Source organism: Electrophorus electricus, chromosome 19, assembly GCF_041902795.1.
Source record: "Electrophorus electricus isolate QZ-2024a chromosome 19, ASM4190279v1, whole genome shotgun sequence".
Taxonomy (NCBI): domain Eukaryota; kingdom Metazoa; phylum Chordata; class Actinopteri; order Gymnotiformes; family Gymnotidae; genus Electrophorus; species Electrophorus electricus.
In genome coordinates, this window is record NC_137515.1 from 20296045 (window position 1) to 20320153 (window position 24109).

Sequence of the window (24109 nt, forward strand, 5' to 3'; positions counted from 1 at the left end):
GGAAACGGTGACGTCAGCCAGGTGGGACGAGCTACACGCCATAGCCGCGCTCGAGCCCCGCGCGTGTCCCGCACGGGAACGTGTTACTGAAGAGCAGTGTCGCGAGCTGCAGTTCTTAGGCGACGAGCCCTTAAAAATAAATGAATTTCAACTCGTTTAAAATTCTTGGAATAGTTTTCAAATCAGTGATAAGGCACAGAAATATACATTTTCAGAGAAATATAATCATTTGTGAACGGATAAGGCTGGATGCTACACTTAAGGTCGTTAGTTTCAAGTAGATCGAAAATACGAGCAGGCTCTTCCCATTTCAGAAACTTGTTTTATTATGTTTATTTGGTTGCTTGGCTAAAACTATTTCAGGATGTTCCTTAAAGAGCATTTCTCCATTACAATTTCAAAGGGAGTCCTTACTGGAAAGCTTGCAGGCTAATGAAGGCTGTGTTCAGCGGTCCAGGCTGGTGCCTGCTGTATATTACCATGGAAATGTAGTCTAGGGAGTATTCATCTGTAGAGGGGGAGTCTATAGAGGACCTCAGCAACTTGTCATGGCTGTGGAAGTTGAAACTAGAGGAGGAGTGGCTATTGGTTTCAACAAAGAAAAGAAATCCGACTCAACAACCCCACCCATAGAAAATACGGCCCTGCTAACAATCCGGCTGCCTTCTCTCTGTCCTGCGTGGGTCCTCACGTCCACATCTATCACATCTGTCACGTTTATCAGGTATGCGGCTGTTGCGAGGACCATATTGTTATTTACTCGCTATTCGGAAAACATGTAAGCGACTGCATAGCTTCTGAAGCGAGCAGGCGAGGTTCACACCTTAAAAACTAGAAAGAGTTTTGTTATTGCGATTTGTCGGTGAAAGGTCGTGTTGCGGTTTTATGTGCATTTTCCATCTGAGGCGGCCTGTATGGTCATGTGAACACATCTGGCAACTCTTCCGTTTATTTGGAGTTTCCTTAGTTGTGCGTTAATAAACTTTAGCGGTGCAGGAGGTTTGAGAAATCTACCTGACACGACTGTAACACACTATAAACGATTGTGCGTATGAATATTGTGTGTGAGAGAGAGAAAGAGAAAGAGAGAGTGTGTGTGAGTGAATCCTGAACCTGAAGAGAGAATTGCACCAGCCTCTGCAGATACGCGGTACCAGTTGCTGCAGTCCAACATTACCACTGCTGACAGTGAACAGTGCAAAACACACCACTTTAACGAGGTTTACGAGTTTTGTGGGAGCAGTCTCTGAAAAACACGTCCGCTAGTAGAGACTTTATCTTAACGTCTATAAATTTTAGGATCAGAGGAGGCAAGTGATGAGTTACATCTAGGCTACTTCATGTATTTAAGTTACAAATATGGATTCGTACTTTGTTGAGTATTTTAAATTGTTTTAGCTCTGCAAAGTATTTAGTCAGTGAGGAGAACTGGACTGGTTTTCTGTTCTTCGTGCTGCTTTTTAAAACCAGACTCAGGAAACTTCATATCTGAGGTTGTTTGACTGGGTTCTGAGTTTATTTCTGATTAAAGTTTTATGTTTAGTTGTTTTCTCTGTGGGCTCTTCATTTATTTCACCTTTATTTAACCAGTAAAAGTCTCTTGCCTGTCTCCCCTGTGCTGCGGTTTCCACATTATTTCTACTAGGTGACTTCTAATGGATTCATTACATCTCTTAAGGCCTAACAATACCTCCAGGGTTTAGGACACACACTCGTAATTATAAACACATGTTCAGTCACTCATGACAGCCACTAAAGCCCCTTTGTCTGTGTGTGTAAATTGAGAAGTTTGCTGTAATTACAGGCATGTTGCTTTTGTTTAACCAGAGCAAAAGTCAATTGGAAACTTTATCAAAGGTTTACAGGTGCAGCGTTTGTAACAGAAAATCTCTTTGAGTTATTATTTTTGAAAAATTATAAAGTTTAAACACCTATTAAAGATGATTATGCATAAATAAAGGTGACCTTAGATATCACCGAGTTACTCTACCGAATAAATAAGGGTGACCTTAGACGTCTCCAAGTTACTGTAGTAATGGGTTAATGTACTTGTCTGCTTTGTTTAGTGTGTCTTTTATACCTGATGGATATTTTGTCTTCTAGTTTTTTCATCTCTGTATTTCCCAACGGAGCTTGTATCATGGCTGCAGTAAGTTTTATTTAAAATACATAACACAAAAAATGCATGTTGTGCTCTTTTGTTCCTTTCTAAGGCAGTTTTTTTTACTGTCCACGGTGTCCCTGTGGTTGTAGAGACAAAAAATAATTTGCACACAAATTAATTTACTTGTGTTTATATTACTATGTATTCACATACTTTTTCTGTGACTTAAAATTCAGTTGTGATAATTTCTGCAAACATATTAACTGATGTTTAGATTTATAATGCTCACATCAAGACTTTGTTCTGTGCTGTGACCGTGGGGGCGATTGTTCTGTTTCTGTGCTGTGACTGTGAATGTCACTCTGCAGTACATGGGGACTCGCGGCACTGTGAAGGAGGCAACTGACTTCAACCCTGAGGCAGATGCACAGAAACTCAAAGCCGCCATGAAGGGCATAGGTGAGGAGGAAAACCCAGCACGGAATTTTTTCCACTTGCTCAGGCCATATGCAAATGAGAAAACTAAAGCTGTAGTCTGATCGCAGGACAACAAACATGTTCTCTTAACCTTTTTTGTCCTCTAGACGTTCCCATGATCATAAGGCCATTGAACTCTCAATAAGCATAAAGTGTTTTCAGTATTTAACTTGAAACAGACTGAGTACTGACCGCACTGGAGGTCAGAGGTTAGAGAGCTTGGCTATGGCTCGAGAGATCATGCATTTAATGCCAGTTTGTGCTTTCTCCTTTTGTGCTGTGTAGTTACTGTTATACTGCACAATTACTCCTGTTATACTGTGTAGTTTCTCTTGTGCTGTGTAGTTACTGTTATACTGTGTAGTTACTCATGTTACACTGTGTAGTTTCTCCTCTTATACTGTGTAGTTGGCTAATTGACTCAGGCACTTTGGCCTGAGTTAAACAGCAGCACTCAAGGGTTCCAGTCCCATCGCTGTCTGGGAACACTGAGGATGTCAGTGTAGTGTAATTGCAGTCAGCTGAGTCTGAAGTGATGTGCATTAAGAGAATGCTGCACACGTGGTCCATGCCAGTACTGTGAAAGGCCGGGCTGTTGAGCTGGAGGAGACCCTCACTGCTTCCATGCTGCATTACTGTGTCCTTGGAAAAAAGTGTCTAGTGTGTTCAGGTTTTACCCAGCAGTGTCCAAACTCACAATACAGGGCAGCCAGAGTGGAGCATGTGATGTACCAGGGTCTTAACGGGGTGTTTGTTTCTTAGGCACTGACGAGTCAGCCATCATTGCCATCATTGCTCATCGCAGCATTGCACAGAGGCAGCAGATCAAGATGGTCTATAAGCGGGACTTTGGGAAGGTGAGATGAAGACAGAAAATCTGAAGAGAAGGAACAGAACTGCAAAAAACAGAGGCGCCTAAACTGGAGCCCTGGGGAACTCCCCTGGGAGACTCGCACTGAACTGAACTTGGGCTGTGGAACATGTTGGAGAGCTTGACCAATCACATCCTTAGCCTCGATACTTCCTCGACATGGACATTGCTGGCAGGGTTAACAAAGAGAACAGCACTCTATTAACATTTTATCATTAACAACTGGGCTGTAAAACACATCAGAAACAAACACACACTCTGTTTCATGAGGAAGAAGATAAAGGGAAGTTCTCACACCACGTTCAAGATCGATTTGGTTCGGAAGGCAACAAGATAGATTTTTGAATTTATGGCTCAAAATGTGCATTTGGGAAGGGAGGGGTAAACAGAAGATGTAGTCTATGTTATTCTTTCACTCAGATATTAATCATTAACAGAACAGCAAATACGTGTACAACAATATTGATCTCTTATAGAAAACCTCGCAGTTAAAAAGTAACTTGACAGGTTGACAGGATGTATAAAGGTGTGATGTGTGATTCTAAAGGAGAGTAGTGTCACTAAGGTCTCGATCAGACACTGCTGGTGTTTGTTGAAGCCTCGGGAAAGAAAAGTTTTCCCTTGCTGCTGTTTGCTCAGAAAGAGTGAGTCATGAGTTGGAACTGTCCTGAATAGAACACCAAGTCAGTCTCTCTCTCTCTCTCTACCCCCCCCCCCCCCCCCAGATGACTGACAGTACATGAACTAAACAAAATTTTAAAAAATAGCTTGTAATTAACATTTATATTCCTTATCATTCACTTAGCTCACACACAACATTCATTATGTGTACTTATAACGTCTTTGAAGAGAGGCAGTGAATCACGTGTGGGGGTTGTGCGCTTTCTGCCAGGACTTGGATGAAGATCTGAAGTCAGAGCTCAGCGGCCAGTTTGAGAAGGTGGTCACGGGACTGCTGAAGACGGCTCCTGTGTATGACGCATACGAGCTGAGGAACGCCATTAAGGTCAGCCACGGGGCGGAGAAGGAGCTGCTCCCAGAACATCAGGCCGCCCGTTCACACACCACCCGTTCACACACCACCCGTTCAGACCATGCTGCTAGCTTTCTTTACTCATCCCTGCACATGAGCCATCTCAGCCTGTTCCACAACAGCATGCTAACACCAACCCGTGTTTTGTGCTGACGTCAGGGGGCTGGGACAGACGAAGCCTGTCTGCTGGAGATTCTGGCCTCCAGGAGTAACGCTGAGATTAAGGCTCTGACCGCTGCTTACAGTCAAGGTAACCGTCCTTCACAGTCCTGTACAAGCGGGACAGCGTGTCCCTGTTACACATCGCAGTCCTGTAACGGCTTACTGATTCCCTCATTCCTTTATAACACCTCTGCTGTCTGATCACGCTATCTCATCATGCTTCTCTGGGCTCTGACCTCAGCTCAAGCTGGGACCTATTTTTCATAATCACATTAGACTTTGAATATGTAAATTTTAACTGTGGTGACAGACACCATAACCCCGTGAAGGAGAGAAGGTGATGTGATGGCAGGTTAAATGTATACTCTGTCTGTTGGTCTGGTAGTCAGGGCATATGTTTATCTCCTGCAGGTCCTGGGTTCAAGCCCCACCTGGGTTTGCTGCCCTCTGCTATAGCTACATTCACCATTTACCTGGTTTTGCTTTCTTGTTTGATTGCAGAGTACGGGAAGGTCTTGGAGGAGGACATCTGTGGAGACACGTCTGGGATGTTTAAAAGGGTCCTCGTGTCTCTGCTCACGGTAATCACTGAACACGTCTCACACGCTCCTGCTCACTCCCGCACAGCTATGTCTCACACGCCCCTGCTCACTCCCGCACAGCTACATCTCACACACTCCTGCATATCGACAGTCCAGTCTACACAAGCCTTATGTGACTCTGATCCCCTCTGTTTGCATTGCAAATATAGGATCTTGGTCACAGTGATGGAGCTGAATGCATCTGTATGACAATGTACTTGGTATACAGACCTGGCATACAACATGAGTGGGCAGCTCCCACTAGTGTAGTCAGTGATGTAGTTGTGCAAGGGTTGGCCCCAGGCCCCAGGCCCCTGAGCACTGAGTGACTGGGTCACTGGGCTTATATAGGCCTAGCCCAACTGTTGGGCATCAAGCGTGATTAGTAGCGTGCCTGACTCGAGGCCTCCTCCTGGTGGCCGGAAGGGGCCTCGGCCTGGTGCCAACCCTCACAAGTTGTTGTGGAAATTTGGGAGTCAACGGTTTTGTGGAATAAAGAGACATGCACCACTTGCATGTAAAGTGCATTTATTTCTCCAGAAAGACTTGTCTCATCTCATGTCGTCTGAGTTCTCAGAGGAGAGGAGCCCTGAGACTCTTCCTCTATAGTCCCACACACACGCACACCACTGCTGAAGTCACACTTCCTTAATCCTGCTCTCCACACATTCACCACAAATTTTCATTGCTCAGTCATGTAATAACACACATTTCCATTAGTTGCATCCAGTTTCTGCTATGGCATAATATAGGTTTGCTATCTCTGCATGTCTAGACCAGTCATGTGGTTTCTCAACGTCCTGATGATGATGATAACAGACTGTACAGAAGAACAGGAAAATCGTTGATACATGGGCACTTACATGGATACTTGTACCTTTCCATCTCAGTTTCACACCATAAATGTTAAATTCCATCTCAGTAGTCACTGTAGTCACTGAGATCTACTTTTAGATTGAAATTTTTTTCATGTCATCAAATTGCTAGATGGGCGTGGCAGGATTGATGATGTTTTTATTTTTGTTGATGCTTTGACAGGCAGGGAGGGATGAGTGCACCACTGTAGATGAGGCCCTGGCCAAAAAGGATGCTAAGGTGAACTCAGAGACACAGCACCTCCACCCGCCCCTCCCTGTTACCTCTACCCCGCCCCTCCCTGTTACCTCTACCCCGCCCCTCCCTGTCACTTCTACCCCGCCCCTCCCTGTCGCCTCTACCCTGCCCCTCCCTGTCACCTCCACCCCGCCCCTCCCTGTTACCTCCACCCCGCCCCTCCCTGTCGCCTCCACCCCGCCCCTCCCTGTCACCTCTACCCCGCCCCTCCCTGTCGCCTCCACCCCGCCCCTCCCTGTCGCCTCCACCCCGCCCCTCCCTGTCGCCTCCACCCCGCCCCTCCCTGTCGCTTCTACCCCGCCCCTCCCTGTCGCTTCTACCCCGCCCCTCCCTGTCGCCTCTACCCCGCCCCTCCCTGTCGCCTCCACCCCGCCCCTCCCTGTCACCGCCAACCCGCCCCTTCCTGTCACCTCTACCCCGCCCCTCCCTGTCACCTCCACCCCGCCCCTCCCTGTCACCTCCACCCCGCCCCTCCCTGTCACCTCCACCCCGCCCCTTCCTGTCACCTCCACCCCGCCCCTCCCTGTCACCTCCACCCCGCCCCTCCCTGTCACCTCTACCCCGCCCCTCCCTGTCACCTCTACCCCGCCCCTCCCTGTCACCTCCACCCCGCCCCTCCCTGTCACCTCCACCCCGCCCCTCCCTGTCACCTCCACCCCGCCCCTCCCTGTCACTTCTACCCCGCCCCTCCCTGTCGCCTCCACCCCGCCCCTCCCTGTCGCCTCTACCCCGCCCCTCCCTGTCGCCTCCACCCCGCCCCTCCCTGTTACCGCCAACCCGCCCCTTCCTGTCACCTCTACACCCGCCCCTTCCTGTTGGGGCATGTGTTGTAGTTCATCTGGTAGTGATGCTGTACGGTGCTCTCGTGCAGGAGATGTACGATGCGGGAGAAGCACGCTGGGGCACAGACGAGGACAAGTTCCTCACCATCCTGTGTATACGGAACAGGAGCCACCTGCTCAGAGGTATCCATGGCAACACTGGGAGCTGTGTTGTTAAGGTCCAGCTGCATCCCAGCACAGCCACGCCCCCTCACCAGCATTCAGCACTACTGCAGTGAGCTTATACAGACTCAACAGCGCCCCCCTGAGGTGGGAAATCGGAAGTGTCATTTCCTCCTGTAGTTCACTGTTTTTTTTCCTCCCATCGCAGTGTTCCAAGAGTATCTGCGCATCGCAGGCCGGGACATCGAGGACAGCATTAAGAGGGAAATGTCTGGAAACCTGGAGGAAATCTTCCTGGCTATAGGTGGGTGAGGATGTGTGCAGGACAGATGCAAGGCGCTGAACTTCAGCTTTTATTGTCATGTCAGTTATATACAAGTACACAGCAAAGGAAACAATGTTCCTCCAGGACCATAGTGCAACACAAACCAAGTGCAACAGACAACACACTGCATGAGTGCAACAATACAATACAGTGTCATACAATAAATAAATACAGGACAGGACCAATACACAAAGAACAGACAGTGCATTTGTCTTGGAAAGTGAAAAGTGTATTATGGAAATATTAACGGTGTAACTGTGCCACTTTAGCAGGGACGAGGTGCGTGCAGAGAGGTGTTAATATGCCTGAGGAAATGAACAGAAATAACATGGGAGGCTAACGTAGAGGCTAAAACAGAGAGCACTACGGCAATCCAAAACGAGAAACAAGTAGAAATGTAATTTAACAACAGAAAAATGGCACATGCTGAGTAAAGAAAATAACAACAGGGCTAAGTACACAGGCTTAAATGTACAAACTAACAACCAATGAGAGACAGAGAACTTCATGAGGGGGTGGAACAAAACAAGAAGAAAACAAAACAGAAGGGAGAGAGTGAACGTGATATTAACTTAGTAAACAAAGTTGGTTATAATGAAACCATATTAGCACGTGGTGTGTGGGTGTGGGTGTGTGGGTGTGTTGGGGGAGGCACAGTATTAACCATCCACCTCGTCTCTTTGCCTTGCAGTGAGATGTGTCAAAAGCAAGCCAGCGTTTTTCGCAGAGAGACTCCACAAGTCTATGAAGGTAATTTTACTCCAGCCTGGTCTGAATGTAAAGGCTGATCCTACGACCGTCTTTAGTACATCAAAGAACCGGAGGTTATTTGGGATTTCAGATTTTGAAGATGTTACTAAAGTCCGTCGGTTTTATGAACTTCATGTGATTTGCACTGAGTCGAAACTTCTGCAGAACATATTATAGAAAACCACAATGTCAGCTGACCGTGCTAAACACAAATCCCCATTTTACACAAGTCACACAGGATATTAACGTCTAGGTCATTAATGTCCCTGTTTATAGACTTCACATCTGATATTAACCTATCTAGCTAAATACGTTAGCTCAGTTAGGCAGCATGTATCCAGTTATTATGGAACAGCCCGCGGCTGGAGTGTGTTTGTTTGAAAAAGCTCTAAATTGCTGTTGTGTCCATTTCTGGGGTTCCGTATGACTGCTCGTGTTTACTGTGCTGATTCAGTAACACTAATGAGTTGTTAGTGTTCTTCTTGGTTGGTGTATACCACCAGTAGGAGTGTGTTTAAATAACTAATGACTGTGCTGTGGTGCAGGGTCTGGGTACCACAGACAGCATTCTGATCAGAGTTATGGTGTCTCGCTGTGAGATCGACATGTTGGACATCAAGACTGAGTTCCTGAAGATGTACGGCAAAACCCTACACTCCTTTATAAAGGTGAGACCTACAGAGCGCTACACTCCTTTATAAAGGTGAGATGTGCCTTTACATGGGGTGTTGATGTTCTTCCCTTAAGCTGCTCATCACACACACACACACACACACACACACACACACACACACACACACCTAGAAATAAAAAAAAATAGTCTGTATCCCCTGTTCTAATTGTATTTGTGTCCTGGTACCAGTTGGTCGTAATGCAGCCCTGTGGAGGTTTTCTGTCCTTAACTGTGTATGACTATGTATGTGACAAATAAACCAAACTTGAACTAACTCTCTTGACTGGTGGGGCACTGTGACAGAGTTCCGTAAACGTCTCTGTGATACCAGCGCTGACAGCTGCTCTACCTCGGCCTGATTCAGCATTTTCTGCAGTAACTGCTCTTTCTTTCAAATTTCTAGGGCGACACATCAGGTCATTACGGCAAGATCCTGCTGGAACTGTGTGGACCTGAGAAGTAGCTTCTCTGTAGATCTGCCTTATTTGTGATAGTCACAGACATGGCACTCACATTTCTGGCTCTCATTAGCATGTAGCTAACACTTATTTGTAACGTCCAGCTCTCTCTCCACTCCCTGTACTCTGGACACATTTTATATGACTTCTACACTTGGCAGTGCCAATTAAAGAATACCAGCACTTCAAACAATGACTCGTTTTATCTTCTGGATCAAATAAACACCATCTTGTTTGTTTATAAACATCCGTTTTTGAGGCCTGAAGTTAAACCAAACTGCATTGTATTGATGTGTGTAAACTCCCTACTATCAATAATAATTAAACAACAACAACTCCTCCAGGAGACAAACTGAAGTCTGTCTGTGTAATTACTGAGGACACAAACTGGTCAACGTGACTTGTCTTTTTATTGAATTATGCTAATTGGCTGCTGGGCTGTCAAGCACTCTGCCAGTCATGTAGCAGACGGTGTTCTGTGGGATGGCACGTCAGATGTAACTAGTCTGGTTTTAGGGGAGAAGACAGGAAACTCAGATGAGGCCCTGAGCTGTGATGACTACAGTCTTCCACCACTGGGTGGCGTCTTTATTCTTTGGTTTCCTAGTAGCCAGGTCTGCTTTAAATATGCCATTCATAATTTAAGTGTCAGGGAATGAAAGCCTTTGTTGGACTACCAACACAGAAGTTGTTTTTAACTATGATTATGGACTTTGATAACAGTGAAATCTTGTGCCATCAGAAAATCCATTGTTATCAGTATCATGTTAACCAGAATCAAAGCAAAGGCACTGTTTGGACAGAATGCTGACCTCTAACAATGGAAACCAGGTGACCTTTAACGCAGAACGTAAACGACCAGTATGCCACCTTCCTCAGGCTCTGCCCTGGATACACTGTGGGCCTTGTCATAATGTCAGAGGTTACTACTCTGAGATGATTCACGTGATATTCCTTGTGAGGAACAGGTACAACACAACAGACCAGCTCAGCACTCCAGTATGAAGAAGTTAACATGGCAGATCAGCTCAGCGCTCAAGGCTGAAGACCCCGAAGTCCTACTGCACTCATGACAGTTCTGTCCAATAGTTCTGCTTGGCCTCTGCTCATTCTAGTAGTAACAATAATAAACATCATACATTCTCCTGCCGTGGATGACTGACATATCTACTAACACTTCCTACTGCATGAGAACTTTAGAGAAGTCACCCACCCTGCAAAATGTAATGCTGGTTTTGTTTAAGGCATTACTGTGCACAAGTACTGACGTGCACATCCTTTCATGTGAATAACTTAAATAATATAAGTATTGATGCATAATCATTTCAGTTCATGCATAATAATTAATTGTGTGGCCCTGCAGTGCCCAGCATCTGTGGGAAAGTACAGCCCTGTCTTCATGCCACACACAGGGCTGAGAGTCTGTGTCACTCACAAACCACAGGATGTAGAGATGTGTGTGGTAAGAACATCTTGTACATACCAGACGCTCCTTCATGCACCACGCACAACCGCCTCAGATCTCAGCAGTGCTGTCTCTGAGTAAGGGATAACAGTGGACGATAAGGGCTGAGAAGTTACCAACAGTCCTAACCAGACCCCTCTGAACATGACGATGGTGTGACAACAGCATGGTAAGTGAAAAAGTGAATTAACAGCAGGGGTATTTACAGAGTGACACAAATGAAGCAGGACATTTTTCATGCTGGTAAAATGTGTGCAAATACAAAATAAACTGTGTTGAGAACCAGTAATGTTCAGACTTTAGAGGTGAAACAGAACAGAGTTTCAGTGTTTTATTCACACTAAACGTCCAGAGCGGAAGCAACCAAATACAAAACAACTAACCTCTATAAACACATAACAAAGAACCTTCACTATAAACACATAACAACGAACCTTCGCTTTAAACACATAACAACGAACCTTTGCCATAGAAACATAACAACGAACCTTTGCTATAAACACATAACAACGAACCTTCTCTTCTTTAAACGCATTGTTTGAAGTCAATCTGACGGCAAACGTATCTTACAGAATAAACAAACAGAAAAATAAGTTATATTTTATGTTTTTGTGAAAAGAAAAAGGTTTTCATTATATTGCCACTGGCTGCTTTTCTGACCACCAAAGGCACCCCCCAGTTAAGATAAAGCTGTATGTCGTTAATGTGCAACGTTTGTGTGTGTGTGTGTGTGTGTGTAAGAGTGATCACATGAGTGTCCTACAGAGTATGAGTTCTAACAGCTCCTACCAGGCCTCCAACCACAGTGGACCATCTTCTTCACTGGAGTCCCTCCTCATCCTGCCGTTAGCACTCATCATCTTCCTCACTGTGAGCGGGAACCTGCTGGTGATCCTGTCTGTGTCGCTCACGCCCCAGCTCCACACCACTACCGGCGTGTTCATCACGTCCCTGGCCTGCGCTGACCTCATCGTGGGCTGTGTGGTCCAGCCCCTTGCCCTCCTGTTGCTGCTGCAGAGCGAGTGGACTCTGGGCAGGACGGCCTGCGACCTGTGGATGTCTGTGGACGTGCTGTGCGTGACCGCCAGCATCCACACGATGTGCGCCATCGCCGTGGACCGCTACGTGGCCATCACCAGGCCCCTGCGGCGCCGCGCTCTGCTGGGGAAGCAGCGAGCACGGCTGGTGGTGGGCGCCGTGTGGGTCTGCAGCGCCCTGGTGTCTTTCGTGCCAATCATGGGTCAGTACACAGTGCGTACAGGCTCCAAAGAGGCCGAGGAGTGTTCTGGAAACTCCACCTGCTGCGACTTCATCATCACGCCATCGTACGCTATCTTCTCCTCCGTAGTCTCCTTCTACATGCCGCTGCTGTTGATGCTGCTGCTGTACAGTCGTGTGTTCGTCATCGCCAGGCGGCAGGTGAGGCTCATCAACAAAGACAACCTGCGCTTCCTGAGGGATCAGACCCAGCAGCGCCATGCGCCGCCCGCCCCCCCAGAGCCGTGCCAGAGCCCCGGCCGCGGACACACCTGGCCCGTGGTGCAGCAGCACACGGCCCTGAAGACTCTGGGCCTGATCATCGGCATCTTCACCGCCTGCTGGCTTCCGTTCTTCGTGGCCAACGTTGTCAGGGCGATGGTACCCAGTGTGCCAGGGAAGAACGTCTTCATGTTGCTCAACTGGCTGGGCTACATCAACTCCGGCCTAAACCCCGTCATCTACTGCCACAGCTCGGACTACCGCACTGCCTTCCGGAACATTCTGCGGCGTGTTCGGCACAAAGGCCTGGCCGTGTGGAAGCAGGCACCGCTCTGGTGCGTTTGCTGGCGCCGGACTGGCCCGCTGGGCCATGCAGGGTTGGAGGTCGCTGAGCAAGCATGAAAAACAGTAAAAAGTTTTTAAGTTGCAAAATTATAAATGAAACAAAGCAAATAAGTGGTCTCAGACCACTCAGGAAATTATAAACTCTTTATTTGAACAATAACTGTGTATTTGCATATCCAAAGGCGATACAACACATATAACATTACAATTTTTCCAAAGTGTGTAGGGATATAATGACATCTCCCAAATGTCTTTTGAAATTTGGCTTGCAAATAATGTTTCATTCAAACACATCAGGACAAGTAGAATCTGTCTATACAACTGGAGCTATGTGTGAGCGACCACGAAAAAAATGAAGTGTGACAGAGTTTACCACGAGTCTACGTCATCCTTCAAGAAAATAAATAGACCTGCCATGCACTGATAAACAGCCCTAATGTGTATATGTTTAATATTTAAAGTACATGTGTTGAATGTTTAATGTGTCTATGTTTCATGTGTGTATATATATGTGCACACGCACACACACACACACACACTTTTCAGGACATGTGGTCATTTTCAGAGACAGTAGTTTCATGCGAAGTTTCTCTTTCTTTAGCGTCAGGGCTGTTCTCTTTTTGGTGACCAACTGTTTGACTAATGCTTCAGATGACATTAAATAAGTCTCATATTAAAGTCCCTCACTGCGATCGTTTCATTTGAATGCATTTTACACTCTTTGGAACCAGAGTTGCTGTTTACGGCTCACGTGCCAAAGCGTGTGTTATTCACCTTAATAACCATTCACCTTAATAGGACTCACTATAACGTTCCAAGCACAGAGTTGTATGCAGTACGGTGAACGCAGTTGAAGAGAGAACACGGGTAGTCCACACACGTAGTCCAAAGAACAAGCAAAGGTCAAAATACAGAAAACAGTCAAAGAGATCAACCAAACAGACAGGGAACAGTCAGAGGTCAATCCAGCGACACAGGCGAAGCTCCAACAGACCAGAAGAAAAACACACACACGATAACAAACGGCTGAGAAATGCAACACGAGTTGATGAGACTTCGCCAAGACTCAATACAAACACGAGGACTAACAAGTACGAAGATACAGGTGAGCGCAATAACATACAGGTGAAGACAATAACATGCAGGTGAAGACAATAACATACAGGTGAAGAAAATAACATACAGGTACGTGCAATAACATACAGGTGAGTGCAATAACATACAGGTACGTGAAATAACACAGGTGAGTGCAATAACATACAGGTGAGTGCAATAACATACAGGTACGTGAAATAACATACAGGTGAGTGCAATAACATACAGGTGAGTGCAATAACATACAGGTGAGCGCAATAACATACAGGTGAGTGCAATAACAGGTAAGGACACTAAATAGGGGGCAGAAGCAAAAATAACCAAAAGTCTTTTTTTTCAGTCATTTTTATTGTGATGTTTCCATTATTGTGTCCAGTTATTGTACATGTGTAACCTACATGAAGTTTTCTATGTCATCCAAGTCTGGGAAAGCCACACAGCTTCTTCTCACAGGGGTACTGTGCGCTGAGCATGTGCGTGGGCGGCTTGTTTGTGTTGAGTCTCATGCAAGCTGCTCCAGGAAGGGACTGACTCTTCCTTTCCTGAGGTATAAAGATGTCTGAAGACCAATTAGCTGTTTCATCTCTCGATTTCTTCAGTCCTTTAGAGTGAGAATGAGTATAGTGTGTGTGTGTCTACGGTGTTAAGTAAAGATGGAGTGACTCTCTACTTTTAGTCTTTTTAACAGATATTTTCTTACTTTTACTGATACAAATTCTTTAAAGGAAGAAAAAAAATACTTTTTCTCTTCTAAGTAATAATTTAAATGATTACTTCTACTTGAGTACTTGTTATTTTAAAGTAATGGCGCCTTTGCTTGAGTACAGTTTTTGGCTTCTCTACCCACCTCTGCACTCGGATTCCTCTCCGACTCCACTTGTCCTGAAGCTGCGTAGCGGTTCAGCCTCATCCGCGCTACAGGGTGACGCTATAACCTAACACATGCATACACATTCAATGTACTGAATTTCTTGATTTGTATAGAATGTTATCATAAGGAAAGGTAGTTTTGAAGAGTAGGGTACTATAATATAAAGGGTTCATGTCTAGTTGTTACATCTCAGTTAAACTAAATCGGACCTTTACGGGACTGTTTTTATCTACCAGACACAGGCTTGGTCACCTCTACCTGCTCTTCCTGCTTCTGATCACATGTGCAGTTCCTTCCTCTGTTTCTATTCCTAAACTTACTGTATAAATGTGTCTACCTTTACCTCAACTGTTTTACGTTCTAACTTCAAAGTCTCCTGATGTCTTAGCTGGACAGGACTGAGTGAACATATTCTTAAAGCGACATGTAAGCCAGGAATCAGACCCTATCAGATACATTCTCCATGTCTTTTCTTTAATGTTTTAAAACGGAACGTGTCAGCCCCGCGCTGTCTGTCTTTAGTCTGGTCTAATTATCACTCTGATCTTAAGTAGCAGGCGCATGGGGAGGTATTCTACAGTTTATGAATGAAAAGAGAAAATGAAGCCCCAGACATCATGTTTTATGGAGCAAGCACTCTGTCAGACTGCTACCCTGCACAAAAGAGGGTCAATGGCAAGTTACTGAATAGACACGGACACATTTTTTATGCAGCATATATAAAAATGATCCACTCTGATGTGAATAGGGACTTATTTTAATTAAACTGGTTTTGTTCATGTTACTGAAGAGCAGAACATGAGTTGTGAAAACCAGGGTTATCGCTGACACCTGCAACCCCTCAAAGAAAGATTACAACACTGAACTTTTCTGGTAGTGTGCATGCTCACAGTACCCTACACTACCCTACAGTACCCTACACTACAGTACCCTACACTACCCTACACTACTCTACAGTACCCTACACAACTCTACACTACCCTACAGTACCCTACACTACCCTACACTGCTCTACACAACTCTACACTACCCTACACTACTCTACAGTACCCTACACTACCCTACACAACTCTACACTACAGTACCCTACACTACCCTACACTGCTCTACAGTACCCTACACTACCCTACACTGCTCTACACAACTCTACACTACCCTACACTACCCTACAGTACCCTACACTACCCTACACAACTCTACACTACCCTACACAACTCTACACTACAGTACTCTACACTACTCTACACTACTCTACAGTACCCTACACTACCCTACACAACTCTACACTACCCTACACTACTCTACAGTACCCTACACTACCCTACACAACTCTACACTACCCTACACAACTCTACACTACAGTACCCTACACTACCCTACACTGCTCTACAGTACCCTACAGTACCTAGCTCACTCTCACTCTCACTCTCAGTGGAACAATGATCAGTCAGCATTGTCGAACGCTCTGCTCAGTTGTGGAATGCACTGATCAGTTGTGGAACACTCTGAAATGTTGTGGAACACTGATCAGTTGTGGAACACTGATCGGTTGTGGAACACTGATCAGTTGTAGAACACTCTGAGATGTTGTGGAACACTCTGATCATTTGTGGAACACTGAGATGTTGTGCAGCACTCTGATAAGTTGTGCAGCACTCTGAGATGTTGTGGAACACTGATCGGTTGTGGAACACTGAGATGTTGTGGAACACTCTGATCAGATGTGGAACACTGAGATGTTGTAGAACCCTGAGATGTTGTGGAACACCCTGAGATGTTGTAGAACACTCTGATCGGTTGTAGAACACTCTGATCATTTCCTCCAGTGAAAATAAAGGAAGGAAAATGTATGACTTTAAAATTGACCATTTAACTGTTTTCATCAGGTGTCCTCAAAGTGTGTTCAAATTTAATGAATCCTTCAATCTAATTTGTTTTCTCTCTCTCTCTGCAGTGGACTCTCATCTCAAGATCACAGAAGATGAATCATATCTCCAGGGATTCTTGCAGGGTTCATGGCATCCCAGAGATGGTGCGATGCAGATGGAGAGAGAAATCTCCTTGCCATTCAGAAGAAGTGCTGAGTCTCAGTGACTCTCTGGGCCACGCTGGAATAGGATAGGGGCTGCCGGCTCTGATTGCTGAGAGGCTCATGAGGTCTCACAGAACTCTTGTCAACATGGTGTCTGCTTCTCATCACGTCTCATTTGTGTTCTGCTCACAAAAGCTCCACATGCTACCAAAAATAAGTTTCCAGTGCTCAAAAACCACAAAAAAAAATCAATGAAAGAAGAGGAAGTGTACAAACTGTTCAAATCAACCATAACGGCATTCTGTAAAGGACCGAATCCGTTCAAATCACCCCTGATAGTGTTAGAACTGAGTCATCTCTGGAAGCCAAAAGGCTGCACTGTATTAGTTGTGTGGATGTGTTCACTGCAATTGTGCATCTTACGAGCGGTAAGTAAACGAACGGTGAGACAGACGAGGGTCTCTGACCACATGGAGAACGTGAGCGCATTTCTGCAGGAGTGGGTCCTGCGTTTACCACAGACTGTGGGGTTTTCATTTGTGAAGTTGAGCTTTTTTCGCACACAGGAACGATTAATGGCTACGCGTGGAGCCACGCACAGCTCCTCCGAATCATTACGAAACACGTTTCTCATTCGCTCACAGCATTAGGTGATGGGAGTGAGCTGCAGTTTTAAAGAGACCAAAATGTGCTGCAAGACGAACATGACACATCAGAAACGAAGACGTCCATATCCAAGGACCAATCACTCAAAAAGTAAAAAAAAAAAAAAAAAAAGTTTTTAAAAAGGCCGTCAATTGTCAAGAAGTACAGAGTGTATCTTAGAGTGAAGGGAGTCTTCTGATGATTGGGACAGACTAATACTGATCAATAGGTTGACTGATTTTGAAACTAGAATTATATTTCTAACAGAATCAGCTCGTATTATGTAGGGTACTAATACTGTGTATTCCGTCCTACTGGGAGAGCACAAAGCACAGGTTATGGAGCGCAGCAGTGGCAGGCCAGTGAAGACCCCTGCTGGCCACGTGTATGAAGTGCCGGTGGTATGGAACAGTTCAGCCAATCCGAACTACCGGTTTGTAGACGTGGAGCTGCTGCAGGCGTTCAAGCCACTGATCGTGACTTGTTACGTCGTGGTGGTGCTCATGGGAGTCCTTGGCAACTAGCTTCTCATCTACGTCATCTGCTGCTCATGCAAGATGCACAGCGTCACCAGCTTCATTAGGAACCTGGCTTTTTCCGACCTGCTGATATGTGTGACGTGCGTGCCTTTCACGCTGGCGTATGCCTTCACCCCACACAGCTGGGCCTTCCGGCACTTCAAATGCTAGCTGGTGTTCCTCACGCAGCCTGTCACTGTCTCCGTGTCTGTGTTCACCCCCACAGCCATAGCTGTGGACAGGTGAGTCTTTGCACCTGACAGCGTCTGAGGTAACACTGAGCACAGAGCTGAGCTATTAAAGTCACATCCCTTGAGACTAAAAGATCCTTTAAGATTCCTGCTTGCTTTGAAAGGGATTGAGGGCAACTTTTAGGACATGAGGATCCTAAATCCTCGGACACACGAGTGTTTAGATCCTGTTTCTTCAACCCCTGCCATCATCTCTGTAGGTACCATGCTACCGTGCACCCTCTGAAGAAGAGGCTGTCCGCCGGGGCCTGTGTCACCGCCCTGTTGGGGATCTGGGTGGTGTCATGCGTGCTGGCGTCCCCTGCCGCGGCCCACACCTACCAGAAGAAGGCCTGACCATCTGCGAGGAGTACTGGCTGGGTGAGGAAAGGTGGCATCTGGCCTACGCCTACAGCACACTGCTCCTGACCTACGTCCTGCCTCTGAGCGCCGTGTGTGGCTCCTACTTCTGCCTCTCCGTCAGGCTGCGCAGCTGTGTGGCTCCAGGCCAGGCCGAAGCGCAGAGGTCCCGCCGCCGCAGGACACCGAGTCTGGTGGTGGCGGTGTTCACCGGCTGCTGGCTGCCCATCCACATCTTCAACGTGCTGCGTGACGTGGACATCCGTGTCATCAGCAAGCGTCACTTCCTGCTGGTACAGCTCCTGTGTCACCTGTGCGCCATGAGCTCAGCCTGCTGTAATCCCTTCCTTTACGCCTGGCTGCACCAACGCTTCCGCACCGAGCTGCGCAAGACGCTCGCCTGCCCACGCCCCATACGCATCCCGGCCAATCGCGCCATGGCGGCCAGCATGGTGCTGTGACCACACCCACAACGCCAGGGCCGGCGGTTAGTGCTGAACACGGGGACCAGAGTTTTAAAGTGCATGAGGAGAGGGAAATTTAGAACAAGACCAGATTCTTTAGTCCTCACTTCATAGACTTAAAAAAAACCCAAAACAAAACACTTCTATTGTAATACTTAATACTAAATAATACAAAAAAAAATGCAAACAGACATTTGGACAAAATTCCCAGCCTTCCTTAAATTGTCCAAAGCAAAAGAAGCATTGTCAGTGAAACTGCAATGTAGGAGTTGTGTGTTGTGATCTTTCCTCTGTTGTTTATAATCCACTTATTAATGAAGGACTTTATGTGCCAACTGTGTACAGGATTAGAGAATAAAGAAAAGCAGAAAGTGATGTGATTAAGTGCCAGAGTGTCACTGGCCTGCACCAGAGCTCAGACCAACCAATCACGCTGAACCAATCACAAGTGAGAAAGGACTGACTGATGTAAATCGATGCAGGATGTAAAGCTCCATTACAGCTCAGGTACAAGCAGGCATTGCCCTGGCAACCGAGTCAAGACTCCTGTTCTATACTGAAGAGTCCTAAAACCACCACCTCCCAGACACACCCGTCAGCCAGCGGGTAACAGAATAAACCAGACCAGTAGCTCCCTGCTCCCGCAGTTCTGCCGGGTTCCCAGTGGACCATCCAGCTTCCTACTTCAGGGATAACCAGGAGCCATGTGCACTACAGAGAAGAGCCAGTGCCCACTGGTGTAGGAAACTCGATGGAAGACAAACACATGTCCACTAAATGGAAGGAGATTTTTTGAACCATTCCCAAGACAAGCAATAAGAAAAATGCAATTCAAAAAAGAAACAAAGTGCTAAAAGGAAAACTAACTGAGGTAACAAATTTGTAGTGGTGAAGGTGCTGGACTAGTAATCAAAAGGTTGCCAGTTCAAGTTTCCACTGTTGGGTCCCTGAACAAAACCCTTAACCCTCACTTACTCAAGATGCACTCAGTCATGATTGTAAGTAGATTTGGATAAAAGCGTCAGATAAATCCTCTAAATGAATGAATGTCTCTAGAGACACAGGTGTTTACCTGTAACTCCAGACCCTTCCCTTACCACTTGGTCACCTGCTCCTTATGTCACCAATTAAACACATGACCACTGAAAGTGGTGATCAGCATTGTTCCCTGTCCAATCACACTTCCATCAATCCAAAATAACAAAAAAGATTTAATACAAGATTTAATACAAACTTCCGAGATGATGACGGTGTTACAGCTGGTTTTAAGCAGGAGACGGCGCTGTGCACCGTCTCCGTGATGTAGCCTGTAATCTAGCAGCGGAGCGCAGAACACGTACAAACGCCGGAATCCGTGGAATCGCCGTGATGTGAGATGGCAAAAACATGACATTCCAAAGAAGAAAAAAAAAAGAGAAAAAACATTTTAGGAATGGTCCTGAATTAATAAAGGCTACACCACTTCTGGAGATTTCATTTATTAAATCTGGAATAAAATTATATTTAATAATCAGGAATGAAAATTACCTAAGGTTTAATTTATTATGATAGTACGCTTAGGTTTTCTAACAATTTGTAAAGTGCCAAAAATATTAACTTCTGATTTATTTTCATTTAATTGGACAAAATGAATACTAATCAATATTACTAATATTAATCAATTATATGATTTATCTTGCCTTCCGCTTTGCACCCCTACACTCCTGCTTCACTGTCTGAATAATCTTGTTCAGTCTGGACCTCAGATTTGTCTGGTTTCAGGGGTCAACAGAGTCAAAGACAGCAGGACAAAAAGAATAAAAGTGTGATTTGTTCCTCCACACTCAGCTGAGGAAATAAAACCACAGCAGAACTTACACAGATGGAAAAACAACTCTCACTCAGACCAGAACTCTGGAGATACAGAAGAACTAAGGACTGCGGGAACTGAGGTGAACAGTTCACTTCATAAGGGGAAAGTTTCAGTATTTGATTCTTTATTCTCAAGAAAAAAAACAAAAAACTGGTCTACAGTCAAAACAAGTGAAAATGACTGCACAGCACTCAGACATGAGGACGGGACCTGGACACCCACTGGAGCTGCAGAAACTCTCAGTTCAGCAGACCCACACTGGGCTAAATTAAGACAGGACATCAACTGAGGTCGGTTCCATCTTCTAAAGCAACCCAAACCATAACTACTCTTTACTTTCCTTCCCTTAAACACACTGCACATGTTAGCACTGCACCATTCCAGTGCAGCTGCAGAACACGTGCAGTGTGTTTAGCTCCTAAGACTCCTCCATTCGCAGCAGCACACAGGGTCATCTCACTACTACACGAATTTACACCACTGAGTCTCAACTTCAGTAGCATGTATTGAGACTGGCAGCTGCTCTGAGTGTGGAGCAGGGTCAACCCCTCTATCATGCTCTGGGTCGCCCTCTGGGGGACGAATGGTAAAACAGTACAAATTAATGGCACAGTCAAAATTAACTACAGCAAGTAGCATTGTTTCCCGTTAGCTGTCACATTATCAGTTGTGAAAAGCATCAGTTCTCAGTCATCTTTTTCTGGAATTCCACATAGCTCCTAATCTCCTCGGCCGAGCGTATGTATGACTCGATCTCGCTGTCCGATATCTCCTCTTCGCCGGTCACGTGTGGCCCAGGGCTCTCCTCACGCCTCCTCTTCACGTTCCTCGCACAGGGAGGCAGGAACAGGTGCCTCCTTCCCCAGTGCTCCTCACCAGCAGGGGGCGCACTTTCCTCCGTGGTCTTATTAGAGCCGCCGGAAGCCTCTAGCATCGACTCTCCTGACTTAGGCTGGCGGGCCGGCGGGACGTCTTGTGCAGGCGTTACGGGGCCTTGGTCTCGCCCGCTCAGCTGGCCGGCGAGCAGAGACTCGGTGCTGGACAGGACATCATCCTGACGGGACTCTGCAGCTTCACGCACCTCCTGCTCCACCTCCTCTTCATAACTTCTCATGGCTTTCAGCAGCAGGGACTTTTGGTGCTTCAGAATGTCCTCCACCAGCGTGGCGACGGTCTTGGGCTCCACGGCGCCCCCTCTCATCCAGGGCAGCTCCCTGCCCAGCTTACACAGCACGTCACGCAGCTCACGCACCCTCCTCAGCGGCGTTTCCTTGCAAGCTCCACAGGCGTCTTTAGGCAGCCGTGCGATCTGGCAGAACTTCTGGAGGGAGTGTTTCATACGGTCCTGGTACAGACACACAGCACAGGACACACCCCTGAGCATGACATCACACATGGCAGAGGACATGCCCCTGAGCATGCGCCCACACCCTGCACATCGGGGCCATGCTCATACCTACACTACTCTGCACTCTGGGTATTGGAGTCATGACTGAGGTTAATAGTGGTCACTAGCAGTCAGATGACGCTAAGCCAACACAGCTCTCTGCATTCTTTATGAACACGAGTTATTCGCAGACAAACACACAGTGTGGCAGTTGCTGTATATATTATGATTGACACTATATCGGTGCTGTATAATGCTGCGTGTATGTGTAAGTGCCGTGTGGCCCCTCCCCTCGGTGCTGTCACTCACCTTGGGCTTGAGGGACTGCCAGGCCACATACACACATGCCATGAGGATGGGCAGTGGGTGGCGGCCAGTCACTAGCCACACGTCAGCCGCAAGCTCCACCAAGGCGGCGCTGCGCTGCACCAGCTGCTCAGGAGTCTCTGCAAACACGTCTGGCACCTCACCAGGAGCAAGTTTATACCTATCAAAGGGTACAGCCAAAGAGCACAATCAGTAGCTACGCTCACACCAACCACTCAACAGAAACTAACTAAGACTCTTGCTTCGGCTAAGGTTTGATCATGTAAACTGCACAATCTAACTGTCATGGTCCTGTTAAGCTTGGCCCAATTACAGTACGCGACCAAGGCCGATAGTTTGGGCTGTCTGGCCGGGTCGCTCCTCTGACTATCTGTGACATGCGGTGACCTGTTGTCTGTGCTCTGCAGTAGCACCCACCCATAACAGTAGCTCTCCAGCATGTCCGTGAGGCTGGCGGTGGGGGGCGGCTGGAGGTCCAGAGCTTTGACCAGGTCCTGATAAACCACACCCATCAACATGGGCTCTGCCTCCAGCAAGCTGTTGATGGTGCACATGGCCACGGGCCAGTTGTGCTGCCGGCAGGTTGACAGAACGCAGCATCCTCCCAAGACCTCCTTCTTCTGCAGGCTCACTTGGATGAAGCTGGGGTGACTGTACGCGCGCTCATACAGGCTCACTGCCCCGGACTCCATGTCACTCCGCAGTCTGAGGATACGGCACAGGGCGCGCACGCGCACTAACCCTGTAAACACAGCGGGACTCGATTACAGCTGCAGGAACCAAACCGACAGTGTTGCTAGGCAGATGTAACCAGAGCTACCTTTAATAAGGTTGGGACACGGCTTCTTCGTTACCTGGGTGCTAGCGTAATATGGGACCGCTGTACAGAAAGTGGAAGAAGAATTAACCATTTAGATGCAAGTTATTGCAGTCGAGATCTGTGCTACATGTTTCGCTGCAGGTTGATTCCGTACCGCTGCTTTGCTTCTCGTCGTTCAGGGTGGTCGTAAAAAGTCCCTCCGAGACGATGGAGCCGCAGTCAGCACACACACGCTGGGTTTGTGAATACAAATCATCGTCGACTACGTTGGCGGAGCCGCACTGCGGACAGCTCGGCATCTCTGGCCTGGTGAGAGCTACGGGAGGCCTGGAGAACGCAGGGCCAACACAGACATTACACGCAACTGCCAGACATGGAGTAAAAACAACACAAACGCTCGCATTCGTTAGTTCCCAGTGATAAACACATTAGCTAGCGTTAGCTACCTACAGCGCTACAGTTAGGAGCTGCATAAGGCTAGCGTGACCTAGTGCGCTAACATAAGCTAGCTGTGTAAGATAAACTCAGATTCACGTCCAGACTAGTGAAGCAGCACGTTAGTGAGCTACCGGGTGGCAGTCGGGCACCTGAAGCGCAGCTCACTCGAGAGAAAAGTCAACCCCGACGGCGTGACTGCACCGGACGCGTGAACCGTGCCGGTAACTCGCTAAGGCTCAGACCGCAACGACGTGCGTGCGTTTGTTTACATCCTGGCGCTCTTGGTTCCG

At 46.9% G+C, this 24109-nt stretch overlaps 4 protein-coding genes across 8 annotated transcripts; 3 read left to right on the forward strand and 1 right to left on the reverse strand.

The window, feature by feature from the left end:
- The first annotated feature begins 5 nt into the window (after positions 1-5).
- Positions 6-9848, forward strand: anxa4 (annexin A4). Of its 4 annotated transcripts, none has more exons than XM_027018249.3 (13): positions 6-724; positions 2104-2149; positions 2473-2563; positions 3344-3438; positions 4345-4458; positions 4645-4735; positions 5149-5228; positions 6267-6323; positions 7213-7306; positions 7494-7589; positions 8302-8360; positions 8906-9063; positions 9437-9848. In XM_027018249.3, the coding sequence occupies exons 1-12, from the start codon at positions 549-551 to the stop codon at positions 9059-9061; spliced, it is 1155 nt and encodes a 384-aa protein (XP_026874050.2). In that variant the 5' UTR covers positions 6-548; the 3' UTR covers positions 9062-9063; positions 9437-9848. The 4 variants fall into 4 exon arrangements, 2 of the variants coding, with proteins under 2 accessions (XP_026874050.2, XP_026874049.2); XM_027018248.3 differs by having other exon boundaries at positions 8906-9028; XR_014118566.1 differs by lacking the exon at positions 9437-9848 and having other exon boundaries at positions 7213-7397; positions 7466-7589; positions 8906-8986.
- Positions 9849-10417: 569 nt separating this feature from the next.
- Positions 10418-14239, forward strand: adrb3b (adrenoceptor beta 3b). Its single transcript, XM_027018250.3, has 2 exons — positions 10418-11125; positions 11698-14239. The coding sequence occupies exons 1-2, from the start codon at positions 11123-11125 to the stop codon at positions 12835-12837; spliced, it is 1143 nt and encodes a 380-aa protein (XP_026874051.2). The 5' UTR covers positions 10418-11122; the 3' UTR covers positions 12838-14239.
- A 3522-nt stretch (positions 14240-17761) lies between these two features.
- prlhr2b (prolactin releasing hormone receptor 2b) lies at positions 17762-20043 on the forward strand. The gene is given in 3 exon segments (XM_081702769.1): positions 17762-17939; positions 18317-18511; positions 18514-20043. Coding segments are annotated over 3 exon segments (852 nt in total). The 3' UTR covers positions 18993-20043.
- A 900-nt stretch (positions 20044-20943) lies between these two features.
- On the reverse strand, positions 20944-23680 carry brf2 (BRF2 general transcription factor IIIB subunit). Of its 2 annotated transcripts, none has more exons than XM_027018236.3 (5): positions 23536-23680; positions 23382-23441; positions 22979-23303; positions 22544-22721; positions 20944-22192 (listed from the first exon to the last, which is right to left on the reverse strand). In XM_027018236.3, the coding sequence occupies exons 1-5, from the start codon at positions 23678-23680 to the stop codon at positions 21527-21529; spliced, it is 1374 nt and encodes a 457-aa protein (XP_026874037.2). In that variant the 3' UTR covers positions 20944-21526. The 2 variants fall into 2 exon arrangements, with proteins under 2 accessions (XP_026874037.2, XP_035391494.1); XM_035535601.2 differs by having other exon boundaries at positions 23416-23441; positions 23536-23649.
- Between the last annotated feature and the right edge of the window lie 429 nt (positions 23681-24109).

Excerpts from the sequence above, each read along its gene's own strand:
- anxa4 (XM_027018248.3), top strand. The coding sequence starts at position 549 with ATGGCTGTGGAAGTTGAAACTAGAGGAGGAGTGGCTATTGGTTTCAAC. Across the intron at positions 4,736-5,148 it reads GACCGCTGCTTACAGTCAAG|AGTACGGGAAGGTCTTGGAG; the intron begins GTAACCGTCCTT and ends GTTTGATTGCAG. Across the intron at positions 7,307-7,493 it reads CAGGAGCCACCTGCTCAGAG|TGTTCCAAGAGTATCTGCGC; the intron begins GTATCCATGGCA and ends CTCCCATCGCAG.
- brf2 (XM_027018236.3), bottom strand. The coding sequence starts at position 23,680 with ATGCCGAGCTGTCCGCAGTGCGGCTCCGCCAACGTAGTCGACGATGAT. Across the intron at positions 23,442-23,535 it reads CGACGAGAAGCAAAGCAGCG|CGGTCCCATATTACGCTAGC; the intron begins GTACGGAATCAA and ends CTTTCTGTACAG. Across the intron at positions 23,304-23,381 it reads GTGTCCCAACCTTATTAAAG|GGTTAGTGCGCGTGCGCGCC; the intron begins GTAGCTCTGGTT and ends CTGTGTTTACAG.